Raw genomic sequence first — 18001 nt, 5'->3', positions numbered from 1 at the left:
ATAAAAATAATAAACATTAAGACTTAGTTATACTGTACTGAGCAGCCAGTACACAGTTTTGTGTACTCCATCCCTACATTGCAATATATTAAATTTCTTTTTCATCAAGCTTTGTATGATTCGGAAAATCTACCAATAGGAAAAAAAAATCTATAAAAAATCCCAGAGCTCATTGAGATATTTTAAACCAAAAACTAACATAAACTTCTTCTTCTTCATCTTTTCCAATCGGCTTGTCCCGATTAGGGGTCGCCACAGCGTGCCATTGAAAATGAACATGACAGTAACATCAATATCCCTCTGGACATAAAAAAAAAGCGAAGAAATAAGAAGAAAGAAAAAGTGGTTCACATTCGCTTGTGGAACTTTTAAAAGGGTGAAAGGATGTTGTTTTGTGATTGGATAACTAGCCAGTGAGTGATGGTGGTGGAAAGAGTGATTAATGGAGGATCGTGATAAGGAAACTAAAAAGGAGACAGAGGGGATGATTGAAGAAAGAGGAGAAAAGGGAGGAGGAGAGCTATGCAGAGGATGCAAGGAAGTAAATAATATGACTGTAAGAGAGTGGAGCTTTGTGACTTTCCCTCCTACTTTGGCTTTGCTCTTTCTTCACTGTAATGGACTGATACAAAGACTGCGTCACTGCAGATGCTGCACCCATAGGCCTGCTGATCTCCCTTTCCATTATAACCTCATTCGTGAACAAAACACCAAGATATTTGGGGCAGGAGCTCATCCCAACCAGGAGTGGACACACCACCCTTTTCTGACTGAGGACCATTGTCTCAGATTTAGAGATGCCGATTTTCATTGTAACCGCTTGACACTCGGCTGCAAACTCCTCCAGTGAGAATGGGAGATCAGGGCTTGATGAACCCAACCGAACCATATCTTCTGTACAAATCAGAGATACAATACTAAGGCCACCAGACCGGATCACCTCTATTCCTCAGATGGGCCTAGAAATGATAGATTATAAATAAATATTATAGCTACTGAAGACTATTTTACTTTTATTGCACTTTCATTATTTGCTTAAATATGACTTTATACATTTAATCAACAAATAAAGTGTTGCCCATTTGCTAATCAGACAAGGATGTGTTGTGGAGCTGGTCATTGTCCTTGATCTTTGCGCCATCCTCCTATCCCAAGCGTTGCCGTGGAGACGAACGACACCAGATAAAGAGCGGAAAGTTATCATCCCGGCCCAGGATCTCTCTGGGGGGGCAGCCACTTCTACCATGGACCCGTACACATAAAAACCTCGTGTTACTGGGCAGCTTTTGTCTTCTTCTTTGGCTATCGTCTCGTGTGCGGCAGATACCTAGATAAGACCCGGACGTCTGTACTGCACATTCCTTTGTAATAAATCCATTTGCTGTTAACTTTTTCTTATCATTGGTCTTATCTTCCTCGACTCGTGAAGACGCGTAGGGTTCAAACTCGCAAAAATCCCTACATTACACATGAAATATATGAACTAGTTTTGGGATCAAAAATCAAGGGTAATGGATTTTTTCCACAATTGTTGATATTTGGTAACACAAAAATGCTTGCAATATCTTAATCATTATCAATGATATGACAATTTCAAATTGTGGAACAGATTTGAACAAAAATCATGAAAGTTGATACATATGTTTTGCCTTTGAGGGCTACATAAAATCATGTGGCAGGCCAGATCTAGCTCCTGGGCCTTGAATTTGACACCTATGATATGAAGCATATTTAGTTACCTTCCTTCTGTTACAAGACGTCAGAAAGCCTGATGTTTGTTTCGGACAGTCGGTGAACTCTATCTGTAGATGTTGACACTCTGGACTCATATGAATACTGTAGGTACATATGACACATTCCTTTTCCCTGTCAAATTCGTCAGCGCATCCCATGTTTGTGGATACCACAAAAAACAAAAAACAAGCAAGCTGGTACACTGTGCTGCCTACGGGGCCGTACCATGCCGTACAAATTACCACAAGTGAACATGAGGTAACCTATGACATGTTGGGGGCTTTTTATTTTTTTATTTGTTTTATAGTTATTTCTCAATAGAAAACGCAATGGCATTGATTGAAAAACAAAAACAACAACAACAACAAAAACCAATCCTTGTGAAAATTGCTTGAAAACTAAGCATGTTACGACTTCATTTCAATGTCCATGCATTGTCCTTTGATGGAAAAGTTGACTTTTCCAATATGGCCATGACGTAAGCACGTAGTCTTTTTTCAACAACGAGCTGGCGTATCTAGTATTTATGTCTATGTGTTTATGGAGTGCGCTAGAAAGGAAGGAGTGACAAATTAAGTCAAATGGTGTGTACAGCTTGTGTTACTTTCGCTCACTTTTGTTTTGTTTTTTTTCTTGTACTGAAGCAGAGAGGCAAAGAGGCAGGCGAACGTTAGCATGCACTACGTCACATCAAACTTGTCGATGACGTAGTCCTTTGGTGGCAATATGAAAGATACTAATTACCTCAAAGCAACAAAAGAAGCTGAAAATGGATGTTTGGGCCATTAAAGCGCCTTCACACACTTTGAGCTACTTCCTATATAGGCTACCACATCGCTGTACCGATGCTCGGGGATTATTTGTATTCAGAGGTCTTGATAAACGGAAGAAATTCGAAGACCAGCGCTAATTTCTTACTCGACTTCAACAATGGGGATTCTATCGTTGAACCGGTACGTAAACTCTTATGAAACATTATTTTATTGAGTTAGTGTGTGTGTGTGGGGGGGGGGGGGGAGGGGGGGGAATTAGTTGAGTCAATAAGTTTTACTTTTATAAAAATGTAGACTTGCAATATTTGGTGGTCTCATATGGAAGAACCCCAGATAATGATTTGGAATGGAAACTATTACTGTACACCCCTTACGTTTTCATAATATAGCTGGTCTACTTAGATGTCACGGATGTTTGAGGTTTTATTTTCATGGTACTGTATTCACTCAAAAATGCTGTATGTTTGTGTGTTGTGTGTAAAATCTTGTTGTCTCTTGAAAATCTCATTTCTACAGTTCCATTGATCATGTCGTTCAAGAACTCCCTCAGATGCAACCCATTTCTTTGCCAGCTGGTGATGAACTCTTGTACAATATAGAGGTAACTATTTTTGAAATTGTATCATATGCTGTCTTGGTGGAACTTATGAATGTAGTTTAAGGTCTTTTCCATTTGCATATGCAGAAAAGATTCATGAGACAGTTTGTGATCTTGGCCAGACAGAATCGAGTTCCACCCAACATCTTGCCTGAACACATGAAGCTGTGGTTGCTGCAAAATAGAAACATACCACACCAGTAAGTACAAAGCAATCAAGGAATACACAAAAATATTTAAAATCCAAAAGGTTGGCCCTATGTGAAATTAAAACTATTATTTCTCTACATTTTATAGGTTCCGGGAAATGCAAACGAGAGTGGATGCCAGAATGTTCAATCTCCTTTGTGTGGTAAGTGTTTATTGAATTTGCAATTATATTTACGGTAATTAGTGTCAACAAATGGTTGTGTTTGGAAAAGTTTTGTAAGAAATGAGGACAAAAGTGGAGCATTTGTAATAGGTGTTGGAATATCTGGGAAGCTTCAATAATATTTTTCATGAGTGTGATTGTTCAGAGTAAGACTGTTCTGAATTATATTATTTATTACACACAAAGTGAAACATTTCATGGTTTTAAACATGTATACGCAAACACAAAAAATAATGTTTTTAAATGGAAATTATGAAGGGATTTATTGAATGTACCTAATACAGTATAAGAGTTCCGTACTGTTTGAACTGAGCTACTGGAATACATTTTTTACATTTGTTGAGATGCACTCTACATCACTGTATCCATAACACCTAATTATGTATTCATAAATGCAGTTAAAGAATTTAAGACTTGTATGCATATCATTTGTTTGGCACTTACTTAAATGCAGTGACAGCAAAATTTCCAAGATGTCAAAATGGAATCAACAGCCGGTAATGTAGCCTGTTCCTAACTTGTCATTGTGGTGATGTGTACAGGCCTGGACAAAGGCAAGGATCCTCTGTTTGCACAAAATGGAGAGAGAAGTGTGCATGGACCTAGACGAAGAGGGACGCCTTTCGCAGTTGCTCGGGAGGACGGTAAGAAAAATACTACCTGCACTCGTTGAAGAACTACGTGCAACAATTCAGTCACTTGTCTATCTCTTTGTCTGATGAAGGTCACGCTGGAAGGCCTCCAGAAGTACATCACCTTGGTGAGGCCTCAAGCTGAACGGGACACGGAGATCTTCCTCCAGTGTCTTTTCAGTGAGCTTCAACAATCACTGGGCAGCGTAGTGCTGAGCAGCACACAAAGAATGAGACTGTGCGAGAAGTTCCACCGTGCCACTGAGCCCTTGGTGCAGGAGACTGTAGACGTGTTACTCGATTACCTTTTGGATGATCTGGAGCCGCTCGCAAACGAAGAGTCCAGCACGGCGATGTTTGCACGAAGATATGAGGGTGCCTGCAAGGAGATCGGAAGGATGCTCACCAACGCTGTGGTTTCGATTCCCTGCCTGTGTCAAAACATCTCGCTGAACGATCTGCTGTACATCTGCACCGCCATGGCCTGGAGAATGACACGACGCTTTTTCAAAAACTTTATTGACTGCTCTGCAAACTTCGACCAGCTCGACTTGGATGATTCCTCGGTCGCAGATCGGGACAGGGTCACAAGAGCCATTGTGGAGATGGTATACATGGCCAATCAATAAAAACTCTTTCTTCTCCCCTGCTCTTTCCGCAAAGAAACTGCATGTATTAAGAAGCAGCAGGGTTACCTCATGTATTACAATCAGTTTATTTTTGTTGGTTTTTTTCTCCATTTGCTGAATAAAGATTTTGACAGACAAATACAGTTTGAAGTGATGCTTTTTAATGCTTGTCGATGGGCTATATTCTCCCATTGGTGCTTAAAGGGCCACTGTCATGAAATGCATGATTTTTAGTATGTTATTGATGAAAAACGGCATCTGACATGGACCCATGCGTTTTTTCACCACAAAACAAGATTTTGACGTATACAGCTTTTTGTAACTCCCGCCATGAAAATCCCCTCGAGGGATTTGTGTTCAAGGAGAAGCAGGAAGTGACGTACATGGCAGGACTGCCCTCAAGTGGACTCGTTTGTTTCTATTAGTTTTACCTCCGGGAAGGTAGCTCGTTCCTTCGTGTTAGCCAAAATGCCAGCTCGTTGCATTGCTGGACATTGCTTGAACACTCGGGAGGATGGATTTACCCTTCATAAGTTTGCAAGAGACCCGGTTCGTCGTGAAAAATGGATTGTACTGGTGCAATGGACGAGAGCTTCGTGAATTCCAAATGACAGGTAGGTGTGTATACAGCTACTAAAAAAAAAAAAAATTAGTTTGGGACGGACCACGTAATCGGTCTCTCATAATGTAACAGAAGATCCGTGTACATACTGTATGACAGGCGTGGTCAATGTGTCGACGTGCACGTCGGGCTCATCGGCGAGGGCTGCTTGTCGCCTTGCCAGCGAAGGCTGGCGCGTCGGCTCGTAAATGGCGGCTGCTTTGAACAACGCTGCCGACAATGCCGCACTCAGCCACGTGTGATGACAACACCGTAAAGCGCCCTGGATCGGCGGTGTTGTTCATCATGGACGGCGGGAGCTATGAACAACGCCGTAAAGCAGCCCGGCTCGGCTCTGTGATAAGCCACCTCGGCGCCGAAAATGAGCCACCGCGATGGCTCATCTCCGCCACGGAAGTGGATTGGACGGGGAGGCGGTTTGGCCATGATCGCATATCATCTAAATATGGCTCGAAACAATAGTGTAATATTGCCCCGGTAACTTCACTTGGTTGTGTGATGTTCTCTTCTTCGAAAAGAGCTTCCGTGTCAGAAGGGGCGTGTTCGTCTCCCATAGTAGGGTCCACCTGTGTTTTCAATGGCGAATGTCCAGGGTGACGTCACGTACAGGGGATGCAGCCAATATGGTGACCACTTGGCTGTCTCTCCGCTCATATTTATTTATTAATTTAGACATTGAAGTGAATAATGTTATATATATTTTTCATTTCAATGTCTATATTAGAATGTTTATAGGGATGACACTTGACCTTTAAAATCCTTTTTTTTAACGTACTTTTTATCGATGTGTATTCTCCTCTCCAGGTTTCTGGCCATTCCACTGCTCATAAACTGGGAACAAGTGCACAAACACCAAAAAGGCGTCATTCATTGAATTGTGAGGGTGGCTCTCCATCATGCAGCACAGCATTATGGGAATGTCATTAAAATGCACGAGAATCACAATTCATCCAGTGTTAACTTGTTCAGCCAATTGGGAACGTGAGAAGAGTTTAGAGCTTTGTAAAATAAATTAGTGATGTAGTTGCAATAGTAATCATGTTTGGTATGATCGGGAACGCAGGTTCAGACATGGTACTGTATTTGTGCTTGTCTGAGAGCCAACGGTGCAAGGATATCGTGTAGGATTATGACTGAACGCGTCAAAACTTGATACCCACATACGGGACAGCTCCTGGGCAAACCAGGCTTGACCCTGGACGAGGCAAGTGTGGGCTGACAGGCAACTAGGCATACTTGTTACTGTCGAGTTTCAGATACTGTAAGTGCAGAATACCGGTCCAAAAATAGTTCTTACGAAGTTGGGATATTTTTCCAGTGTGTGCGTGGGTGGACACGCGCATTAGTGACAGCCCATTTTTGACGTCACTCGGGGGTGCTGGCTTTGGAATCAGTGCGTGGCAGTGTGAATACCAGCAGCAGTACTGAGAGTTTGTCCACAAACAACTCGACTTTTGCAAACAAGAAGAAAAGTCACATTCCAACGATCAGGACCGCTGTGGGTCTTCCTTGTCCGCGCTGCTCTTACGTCGCCCACTCATGAGATCCACGTCGACCACCCACGCGTGGACTTCCTGCAAATTGACCCAAGACCCACCACAGCCGTCATGGATCAGTCTATCGCCATCCAAGACACCCTGCAAGGAGACGAAAACTGCATTATAGTATCCTTTCTTTTGTTGTTACTCTGTACTCGAGGGATTTAGCTTCATCTAAATTTAGGTGGCAACTTCTAATCCTGTCGAGATCTGTTGAGAGGATTGATTTGATGCAATAAAAGGCGTTGGGGGCGGTCAAAAAGTAATATTTTAAACAACAAAATGTGTTTGAAGGAGGCGTTTGCATGTTTCAAACGGGTGGGACTCACTAGACTCAAACTCAGCAAGCTCAGTAGTGACAGAGTTTGGCCACAAGATGACGTCGTTTTTTTTTTCATTAAAGGCGTCCTCACTTTACGACGACGGCGGGGTAAGAATACATCAAAATACGGTACACCGTACATACGTTAGTTTTTATGATTGTCAGAGGTGCCAAAAGTATTCATACGTTTATAGTAGTAGAGATACTTGTGTTAAAGACACCCGTAAAAGATGTGCTGATTCAAATCCTGTACTGAAACCTACTTAAATATAAAAATGTATCCTGTATTTGATATGATATGAACACAAATATATACATATACACAAAAAATTAATTAAAAAGTTCATCATCTTTGGTGTAGCTTCTATTTTTTTTTTTACAGAGGAAATCACTGATACTAGAGCAGCCTCTTGGGAAATACTGTACCTGTAATGTGTTTGTCATTTTGGGGGGGGAGAAAAAAAGATGGCTCATTTTACCGTTTCTATGTCAAGATGCGTTTTCCTGAACTGAGTCGTAAAACATGCTCTGCAATGTGACGTCCTCTCGCATGACAAGACTGAAAGCCGACTGCTGGGATTGGTGGAAGCTGTCAAACAGCATGCGTGAGTTCCAATACAACAATAAATTGTCATAAAGAGAGGTATTAATCCCTTTAGAGTATCATTCTAATATAAAGTAGAAGTAGAAATGCTTCTTGTATTGTGGTCGTGCAAGTATGCCAAATGAAGTGTCCGCCGAGTGCACAGAGCCAAAGACTCCCTAACCACATTTCTTGGTGACTGTGTTTAAATAGAATCTTTATTTATACCCATCGGAGGATGGCCATTACTGCGGATGACGTGTCTCTGGAGGACGTGGTACCGATCGACCTCGACTTTGCTGTTGTTGAGAGTGAGCATTCCGGATAGTTGCCCATTCGGTTTTTATTTATTTCCTTGTTTTGGTGTAGAGAGGACTAGTGCATCACAATAAAATAGCACTCAACAGGCTTGTGGTGTGTCAAAATCATACACCAATAGCATAATAAAGCAAGGTTAACAAAAGTTTTAAATTGCTTTTTGATTTGAACTACTGAAATAGATTTTCAGTTTTCCACGGTGTTGTGTTTTATTGAGATGCATGTGTGTGCAGTAATACTGATGGCCTGTCAGTCAATACCATAGTATTTTCAGTGATTAACACTACATTGACGATCGTACGTGATGGCAAGATGAACACATTTTTCTGTTTTTTAGTTTCGTCCCCAGAGGAGTTAGCACTTGTTGGTGAGTTGATGTCGTTTTTTTTTTAGGAGTCAGGGGGGTGGTAATTGGCACCATAATCGGGATGTGCTCTATCACTACTGTATAGAAGATTTTTATATTTCTGTTTTCTTGAAGGTGCTGATACGAGAGTGCGAGTGAGTTACAAGGACGAGAGTCTGGAGCTCAGACTTCCCTTCGGCTCCCACTCGCGACTCTTCCTCGGCGAGGTCATCAGGGCGTGGAGCGGTAGGCTCGCTTTCAATTAAAGCCAACATTATCTTTCTACACCACTTATCCAGCTAACATATATGGGGCAAAGCTTTCATCAAAATAACCCAAGAATTGAGGTTACACAGTAGCACACAATAGATAGATGGACAGATAATCTAATGTTATATACACAGGTTGAACATTCAATTCATTTGAGTGGGCGGCACAGTGGCCGGCAGGATGCAGGTTCAAATCCAGCCTTACCTGTGTGGAGTTTGCATGTTATCCTCGCGCCTGTGTGGGTTTTCTCCAGGCATTCTGGTTTCCTCCCACATCCCAAAAACATGCAAGGTACGTACATTAATTGAAGACTCTAAATTGCCCATAGGGGTGATCGTGAGTGTGAGTGATTAATTTTTTGTATGTGCCCTGCAACTGTCTGGCAGGGTGTACCCCGCCTTTTGCCCACAGTTGACTGGTATAAACTCCAACACTCACGCGACCCTTGTTGAGGATTTAGTGGCACAGAAAATGGATGGATAGAGGAATTCATTCGTTTACCCCTAGAGGGAGCCCACGATTTACTGTTCATTTAATCTTTGCCATCACCGCTTCCTTCTGTGGCAGAATCATACTGTGCACTAAAAATGTTACAAAAAATAAAAAATGTTCAAGCATAGATAATACTACCTAAGATGAGCCTGTGAGCAACATTTCAGTCATATTTTTTCACTTTGGTTTTGAATGTCTTTTATGCACGTGCGCAAAAAAAATGCCACAAAACCTTATTGTCAAAAATGAAACAATACTACATACTTTTTATGATCATAACTTCTCCACAGTTGAGCAAAAATATCGACCAACTGTACTTTCTTTTTTTTTTTGTCAAGCCAGCAAAATCTTTACCAGGGCTCTAGGCTAACATTTTAGGCACACACACAAAAAATGTAGGGGTGCATTCCCCATGCAGAAGACAAAACTCCAATCCATAATATCTTCCAATTTCCAGTTGAAGTCTACAGTATGAATCTGACACAAAATAAAGGGAAATAAGCACTGTAATGGAAGGAAAGTATGCTCGTTCAATGGGATGGTAATACCCCCGTCTCTGTATTGAACTACTTAATGCAAGTACTGTATCATATTAAAGACTTTTGGTGTTGTGAAAACATTAGCGAATACACTTTAAGTGAACCTCCATCCCTCTGCTTTTTGCTTTGTTTTGGTGTTTTGGGGGAAAAAACCTGCGTACACGTCTTGTTGCTTATCTGGCAAAAAACAAAAAAACAAACAAACAAGGAACTCTCATGTTTTGAAGCGTACCTGCATTTAAGTGACTCCCACATTCATTCCGAAGTGAAACCGGCCGTCACCTAGGCGTGACGTTGGGAGACTATAAAGTCAGAAGAGGTTGTGCTCACAGGGGTGTAGCGCTTCTTCTGCTTTTTTTTTCTCGACATCTTGCCTCTTCGTATTGACTCTTTTTTTTTTTTTTTTTTTTTTAAAGACCATTCTAGATTTGTCTTTTACTTCATCCAGTTTAGTGTGATGGGATTTGTCAAGCAGTTGTTAGGGACACGTCACTTTTGTCACTTGGGCGCTATCTACCCATAGAATTCACAAAGGGGCACGGATGAGGACATTTTGAGGAGGGGCGTTTTATTTTTGAGCAAACTGCAAATGGAATCCATTGGGGTACCAAAGATGAAGGGTTTACACAACATGGGGCCACTTTCGAAAAGTAAACTAGTGGGAAATGCTGAAGGTGAGCCACTTTCCAATCAATTTTGATATGTACCGACTTTATTTGAATTGTATTTCTCTCCTCAGATGTTTGCAAGTTTCCGTCGCAAGACGCCAAGTTTGAGTGGATCAACAAATACCGAACAGGCACCAGAAGCCATGGACTTGTCAAACAAGCCCTCACACCCCTCGGGACAACGTTGAATAAACTCAACCAGCACAGGAAAACAGGTTTGTCGCAACCACTATCTGCAATTAACTGAGGGTATTCAGGCATACTACATCACAGGATGTGTTATTGTTGATCTTCCTTAGGCAGATGTGGGGGGGGGGGGGTTTCCAGCCAGTACATTATCTGTATATGTGGTATGCATTCTGAACACAAATAGCTGAAAAAAAATTGGGCTTTACCGAGGTAATAATGCTCAGTTTTGAAAACTGACATATTGTTTGGGTCAAATTGGACTGCAATAAAAATACCTTGAAGGTCATATATCGACCCTGAAATTTGATGACTTTTCATAGTGACCCAAACAGCACAGTCTAAAAAATAATGTTACTTGAAGTTATTTTCAATTTTTTTTTTTGTACACAGGTGCTGTTCTGGGTCAAATTTGTCTTGTCTGCTAGAATGGATTTGTAGATTTATTCGTGTTAAATCAAATAAAATAGTGTAATAGAGGAAATGTTAAAACTGTTATTACAGTAAAAGTCTTTTCAAAGACCTTGAAACACTGTTATAAAAAAAAAAGAAAAAGAAACAAAAAAACTGTCTGTGTTCCCAACACATTTCCACTGGTTCTGAAACATGCACGAATTGGTCCTTTGAAGGTCATGGGGAGATGTTAAGGAGTGTTAAAAAAATCGCATAAGAATGATCAGACATAGATGTAACGTCACAAAAAACTGAAAATACACTTAACCTTTTCACCGATTAACGATTAATCATCAATTTATTAATTATCAGGCATAATAATTGATACAGACAAGTACTATGAGGATATTCCTGGCCCATGTCAAACTTGACAGCATGTTAGGATTAACAGTCCGCTTCTTTGACCTCTCCCGTTGCTTCTGTGTGTACGCCACTGTACACAACAGAAATAAACGTATTTTGAGAGTGAATACGTCACTGTGCTCAGAAATGAGCATTACTGTATTGCTTTGTCAGGGTATAGTTTGGATACAGGATTTTTAGTTTTCTTTAATATGAATGAAAACAGCAAAAATGTATAAAAACATATAGTGACCCCCCCCCCCCACACCTGCCTCAGCCCTGCTAAGTTGTGGACTGTATCAAATTGTCTGTCTTCTGTCGATATCCACGATACACCGTTTATAACAATCCTTTTAGCGGTCTTATACGTCAATATGAATAGCGTACAGTACTGAATTGAAAACGCCCAAGTACTACTTAAATGCTGGGACTGTACACATTTCGCACGAGTGTCTTGAGATTTGTTTTTGCACAATTTTAAAACCAACATTGAACGTTTTGTCCATTAAAGGTTTATTTGGCACGAAAAGAACACATCACCAAACAATGTCAATACCTATTATGCAGTGAAGCACATCAGAAGTGGCAGCTTCATCATGCTTTAGGACTTTTTTCGTTTATGTGGAAGGAGCCCTCGTCAAACTGAAGGGCATTATAAACAGTTCCAAATGGCAGTCTAGAAAAACATGACAAGAAAAGCCTACTAGAACATCTCTTTTGTATTTGGAGTTAATCAAAGACACTTTCAATGGTGCCAACTGTCTTAAATGAGTTAGAATGCGATTGCTTCATTCTGACCAGTCACTTCCCCGGCCTGCGCACACTTGTGCAACTACACTATCCGTGGTTTACTTTTACTTCCCCTCTCGATTTTTCCCCCATTTTTGCATTGCACACGCTAGAGGTGCATTGATGTTGGCCAAAAGAAAGCTTTGAAATTGAAAATCTTCGTATCGTTTCCCTACACAACAGAAAGCTAGCATCTGAAGCTTTTGTACCTTTCTAGAGATTGGCAGTGTCATTGACTTGCACGTAAGGCAGATTTGATTTGTGCGTGTGTCGAAGATAACATGGTAACTCCTCCCACGGCAACGTTAGCATGGGCTGGTCTCCATCGGAAGCTCCCTGGACTCTGCTGCGGCTCCTCCACACAATGCGTGGGAACTGGGCAGGGACATGTCAATGGTCATGAGAGACTCTGGTATGACAAGCAAATACACAATTTTTCATTTATTTTTTTTTAAATCTGCTTTCGCTGTTTTGTTGACGGTACTTACTAGGTAGCTTAAATAGCATCCTAGCTAGCTCAAGGAAGTGAGTTGGTTGCCGGCTGCTTGTCGCCGCTTTTTATGAATCTCAGACACCGTAACGTCCAGGACGCCATCCTTAAATTAGATTCCGTTTATATTTAATCCCTATCAAACGGATACATTTTGTTCTCACAGGTTGTTAGCCCGTCGGTTGAGTGTTTTGTGAATGTTAACTGTTATGTTGTTGTGGTTACAGTGTTGTAATAACGTCATTCATTGGGAAACAATTGTCGTATTCTCTTTAGTGTTTTGTTTCTGTGAGATTTTTGCTGTTTTTGCATTTGAATTTATTTGAAAATAAATAAATGCTCCGTTTTCCCCCTCATTCCCTTGTAATGGATTGGGGGGGGGTGCTAATTCCTCTGCAGATTTATGTCTTATAGGAAAGCATTTTAGGACCGGCCGGTTATGTAATGTTGAACTTTGTGCTTGAGTAATTGAAAGGTTTTGAATGGTTTATGTGTATGAGATCAACACATTTTTGATAAAGAAGCATTATCAGTGAACGTGCAGCTCCCTTAGTTTATCCACCCCATCAAAAGGCTAGCTAAGCTCATTAGTCTGCTAAAATGGGCTACATTTTGAAGGTTATTAAGAAATGCAAGATGTCTCCTCAAAGTTTGATAAGCGTGTCATCTTGCAGGTACAATTTCTGAGAAAATGAAGTTTACAAAGTGCAAGTTGGAGTCTAAATGCGAGGAAAGTACAAAGCTTTGAGGTTAGTTAGCATGTAAACGAACAGATATCAACAAACATCTGTGCGTCGAATAGCAACACAAACATGCTGAGAAAGCTGTACAGAGAAAAAGGTGCAAAAGAATACTTGTAGAAAGTCTTTGCAAATAAGTCAAGTGTAACTAAAATGATTTTAACATTTGATTCAGTACAGAAAATAGATGGGTGGATTCTCAGTTTATTGTTAACTAATTGAGTCAGTGATCATCAATTTTTCTGTGAACTTTAATGCTATCTTTAGAAAAATGGAGAGTAGGAGTGGGACGGTATGACAAAAATTGCATTTTAGTGCATACTTTGGGTTTAAGTTTGCGGTTTGGTGTGTATTCAGAACAGTAGGGGAGCACATTGCAAACTGTATATGTGCTGATCATTTGTGTAAACATGGCCAGATTTAATGACCTATAAAATTAAACTGCTAGCAGTACGTACTCCAATGTACACAATCCATTATAGAGACATGCAACAGTTTGAAGAACTGCAAGCAACAGTTTGATCAGTCCTCCTGTCCAGCTATCTTTAACATTTTTTATGTTACCTTTTATCCAGTACGTTAGATGTATACTTTCACAATAAAGGGAAAAAAAACTAATTATGTGATTATAACCAGGAGAAGCACAGTTCCAAAATAATCATAATTTTATCACTTCATAATGTTTTTTTTTTTTTTTTTTACATTCGTCAGGGTATGGCTACCTGCCTATTAGACACCATGCCCCGATTAATTCTGAAGTGCATTTTTAAAGACACACCTCCAACAGACATCTATTTTTGACTTTCAGGAGAAAAAAAGTGACTATAATTACATCACTGTGACTGATGCCACGCTTACAGTCGATTAAAAATGTTACAGAGGTGCTGTATGCCTTGACCCAGTATAGCGGAATTGCTTTATGTGTTTGATAATGTACGTCCGAAGGTAAAAAATGACTTAGCCACCTACAGATCAGCAAAATTGTCAGGTTTTACAAACATTGTGGGAGAGCTAAAGTCACCACAGCGTTGGACTGATATTTTCATGTTGGACAAACGCAACAAAACCCTGCCACGAAAATGTAAAAACAGTGTGTCACCCTCCCCCGTCAGTGTTTTTTAATTACCTATATTAATGGTTTAATCCCTAAATATACCACCATCTGTTACAAGACTAAACTTAAATGTAATACACACTAACATTACCCTTAAATACAAATAAATGGTGTACAGATTATTTGAATTCCAAAAATTGCAACTGTGCATGTACATGTACATGCACTTGTGGGCAGTAACAACCAGGCTGCACTTTGCTCCTCCCCAATAAATAAAGATGTTTGTTCCTCAGTCGAGATGTATTTCAACATTTTTGGTTTTTAAACACTTACTACTTTTAGAGCTTTTGCGCTATCTTGTGGCATCTTGGAGCGTTATAGAAAAACCACAGAAACACAAACACGAGATTTTCCAGCAAATAGCTGATGGCAAGTTCCACAGAAAAATACAAGTAGGAGGAGGTCCACCTTTATTTTGACATAGAAATAAAGTGATAAAGATCAGTACGGCATTTGGTAAAATTGTACCTATGTTTTGGAGTTAAGTACATAAACACCTAATTTCACTGTGCGGCGACGGTTATTTCAGCCTTAGAGAAGCTCCTCTTTTTTGGCCTTCCTCTTTCACACATACATGCTGGACTTGGTTAACACAGAAAATGTTTTGCATAATTTCTCTTTTTTTCCTAGTCATTTTACAAGACACTGTAAGCTAACAGTGGAGAACGATTGCTATGTTATGTGTGTTCTGAACCTTAAGCTCTCATATCAGCTTAATTTACTGTCTGAAAGATCAGGCTCTGTCTTTCAGGAGTCAGCTGTGTTGAGACAGGAACGATGCTGTCTCCCTCACACCTATTAGGATGCCTTACCACACACAAAACACTACATTAGGCACACCTGAATAATGTTCATTAGCTCTGCATAATCAACAAGCCTTTGTAAAGTTAATGACAATTTTGATGAACACTGTCAGATTGTTCATTTAACATTTATTATTAAATTCTGCATTCAATCATCGATACAGGGATACCTAATGCTGTGGCTGGTTGTTCAACAATGCCCACAAGCTCTTTGGTCGATTTTATCAATCCTGTTTTTTTTTTTAATCTTTTTTTTTTCACCCACAGAGAAATCAACAGACAAGAAAAAACGAAGCTTGGAACACATGAAAGGCTCCAACAGCACGACGCACAACTCCACCACAGAGAGGTACAGCATTTAGACGTGCAGTAATCCCCTTACATAACCAGTTTTTGTACCCAGTGATGGAAAGGAGTTCTATTGAAGAACATTTGATTTCCTGAAAGGCTGTCTGTTTTCCGGTAAAGAAAAGAAACAATGTCATGGCATTGAATTAAGTGTCCAATCACATTCATTAGCTTATGCTCAAAAACAGCATGAGGGTCATTTTATTGGCACACTCAGAGAATTAAACAGGACTGACTGTTTATCAAACTTCGATCAGAATCAGAAATGTCTATATGTCATGTATTACCATAAAAAGGAACAAAAAGGTTAGTGGTAAACACTCAATAAAAATGTGTTATTGGTCCAAACATACTTCCTTTCAGGGTTAGAAATGGCACAAAATGAAAAGATGTTGTAAGACTGCGTTGTCACGCAACATAAGGCAGCACGCTGACTGTCTTGCTGACATTTTTTTCATTTGATATCGCCAATAAGTCTCCATCCATCCATCCATCCATCCATCCATCCATCCAGCTTCTTCCGCTTTTCCAGGTCAGGTTACGGAGGGAGTAGCTTTAGGGATACCCAGACTTTCTTTTCCTCAGCCACTTCATTCAGCTCTTACAAAGGGATCCCAAGGGGTTCCCAGGCCAGCAGAGAGTCTCTCCAGCTTGTCCTGGGCCGTCCCCGGGGTCTCTTTTCCACTGGAACGTGCCTGGTGTGACGGTCTGACCGCTCCCGGTGCTAAAAAGTCTCCTTGTGATTAATGCACATGCGCACATATTTTGTAAACTTCTGGCCAGTCTGAAACATCCCCATCCATGCTTCAACATATGCCATTTCAACGTACAAAAATGTGTATATCTTTTTATCAACTTTTGTTTTAAAGTTAGGGTTAGGATACAACGTATGTTAGCTCCCTCTATGTAAAAGAAGGGGAACTATGAGACCGAGCGATTTCCCAGTAAGCATCTGCAACGCACCCAGAGTTCCCCTGTTAGTAACGCATGTGCATTAATCCCAAGGAGACTTTTCAGCACAGAGGAGCGCTTAGACCGTCACACCGGAACACCTCACCAGGAGGCATGGCATCTGGATGAGATGTCCCAACCACTTCATCCGGCTCACCTCAATGCGGAGGAGCAGCGGCTCGATAGTGAGCCCCTCCTAGATGATCAGCCTAAGTTTTGGAAACAGAATTCAGTCCCTATGTAGTGTCCATGACCGCAGTGTGATATACAATGCGGGATACTGTTTTCTTATTGTTGATCCAGTCCTTGTGAATTTACCTATCCACAAATTTCTCCTTACTTGGTGAAAAAGTTACCTTTTGCTGCCTTTGTGCTCCACAAAATGCCTTCAGATGCTAAAATATGGTGCCAAAAGCACTGTCTTGTTTTCAAGGAACTATGTTGAAGTGACACAAGTCTAAAGTTTTGCGGGGGAGGAGACTTAACATGGGTCACTCACTTGTCTTGCTATTTTGTGTTGAAATTGTTGCTGTCTCAAGTGTTTTATACGGCACACCGAACTCAAGACACCGACATCATCTTTATCATCTGATGATGATGAATCCAGTGTCCCTGTCAAAGACGAATAAATTTGTCTGTTTCAGTTCTCCTGTGGTAACAATATGGTAGAGTTTTATTTTCTGCTTCTCTATTAGCCACTCCACCTTGCTCAAATGCGATTACACTGGAAAGAGTGAATAATTTTAGGCTCATGTGCCCAAATGCTGTGTCCTATTACCATCTGTTTGACTGCTTTTATCCAGTCTATTTACATGCCAGACTTGCTTAGCTTGTTGTTACCTGCACCGTTTAAGTGTGACTATTACACCACCAGCAGAAATGGGTTTCCCTGAAGCTGCTAATGTACTATTTCCCCAATCGAGGTACAGCTTAAAATGTACCATGTTGTGTACAAATGTTTGTGTTGAAATTTTCCAACCTTCCGTATAAAATACCCCAAGTTAATAAATCAATCTACAGAGTCAGCAATTTTACATCTGTGTGCATGGCATAAAGGGATGATTCAGGTACTCGGTATAAAATGAAATATTAAAAAATTTGGGCCTGATAAAAGAATTGCTGTGTTTTTGGTCGTTCACCAGGTTTTTCAATAAGGTGTCATTCGTATCACTAACATTATTTTTAGGAATGTCCATCATATTTGTAAAAAATGCCCTGATACTGTGACAACAATACCCTTTCACCAGCCTTACCTTCTGAATACGAACCATGTCCACCATGTAAAGATACATTAAGGTAAACACGGGTGACGACATTTTTAAGTATCAAGTCAGCTGTCCGGTCACAG

At 40.5% G+C, this 18001-nt stretch overlaps 2 protein-coding genes across 5 annotated transcripts in view; both read left to right on the top strand.

The window, feature by feature from the left end:
- The first annotated feature begins 2238 nt into the window (after positions 1–2238).
- Positions 2239–4878, top strand: LOC133500885 (uncharacterized). Of its 3 annotated transcripts, none has more exons than XM_061820123.1 (6): positions 2239–2687; positions 3024–3108; positions 3193–3305; positions 3403–3457; positions 4021–4122; positions 4203–4878. In XM_061820123.1, the coding sequence occupies exons 1-6, from the start codon at positions 2665–2667 to the stop codon at positions 4737–4739; spliced, it is 915 nt and encodes a 304-aa protein (XP_061676107.1). In that variant the 5' UTR covers positions 2239–2664; the 3' UTR covers positions 4740–4878. The 3 variants fall into 3 exon arrangements, with proteins under 3 accessions (XP_061676107.1, XP_061676108.1, XP_061676109.1); XM_061820124.1 differs by having other exon boundaries at positions 2243–2318; XM_061820125.1 differs by having other exon boundaries at positions 2247–2687; positions 3228–3305.
- Positions 4879–6331: 1453 nt separating this feature from the next.
- The window catches only part of inpp5b (inositol polyphosphate-5-phosphatase B), a 31126-nt gene continuing 19456 nt past the window's right edge, over positions 6332–18001 (top strand). The window contains exons 1-7 of one of the 2 annotated variants that reach the window (XM_061820592.1): positions 6332–7026; positions 7748–7826; positions 8018–8115; positions 8460–8489; positions 8604–8714; positions 10509–10652; positions 15622–15703. In XM_061820592.1, the coding sequence (XP_061676576.1) occupies positions 6969–7026; positions 7748–7826; positions 8018–8115; positions 8460–8489; positions 8604–8714; positions 10509–10652; positions 15622–15703 (602 nt within the window). In that variant the 5' untranslated portion in view covers positions 6332–6968. Of the gene's footprint in view, positions 7027–7747; positions 7827–8017; positions 8116–8459; positions 8490–8603; positions 8715–10508; positions 10653–12270; positions 12620–15621; positions 15704–18001 lie in introns of those variants that run through there. The other variant, XM_061820593.1, reaches the window with a different exon arrangement.

This window comes from Syngnathoides biaculeatus, chromosome 5, assembly GCF_019802595.1.
Source record: "Syngnathoides biaculeatus isolate LvHL_M chromosome 5, ASM1980259v1, whole genome shotgun sequence".
Lineage (NCBI taxonomy): Eukaryota > Metazoa > Chordata > Actinopteri > Syngnathiformes > Syngnathidae > Syngnathoides > Syngnathoides biaculeatus.
The sequence above is the reverse complement of the archived record's forward strand: the minus strand, read 5'-3'. Positions and strand labels throughout refer to the sequence as shown.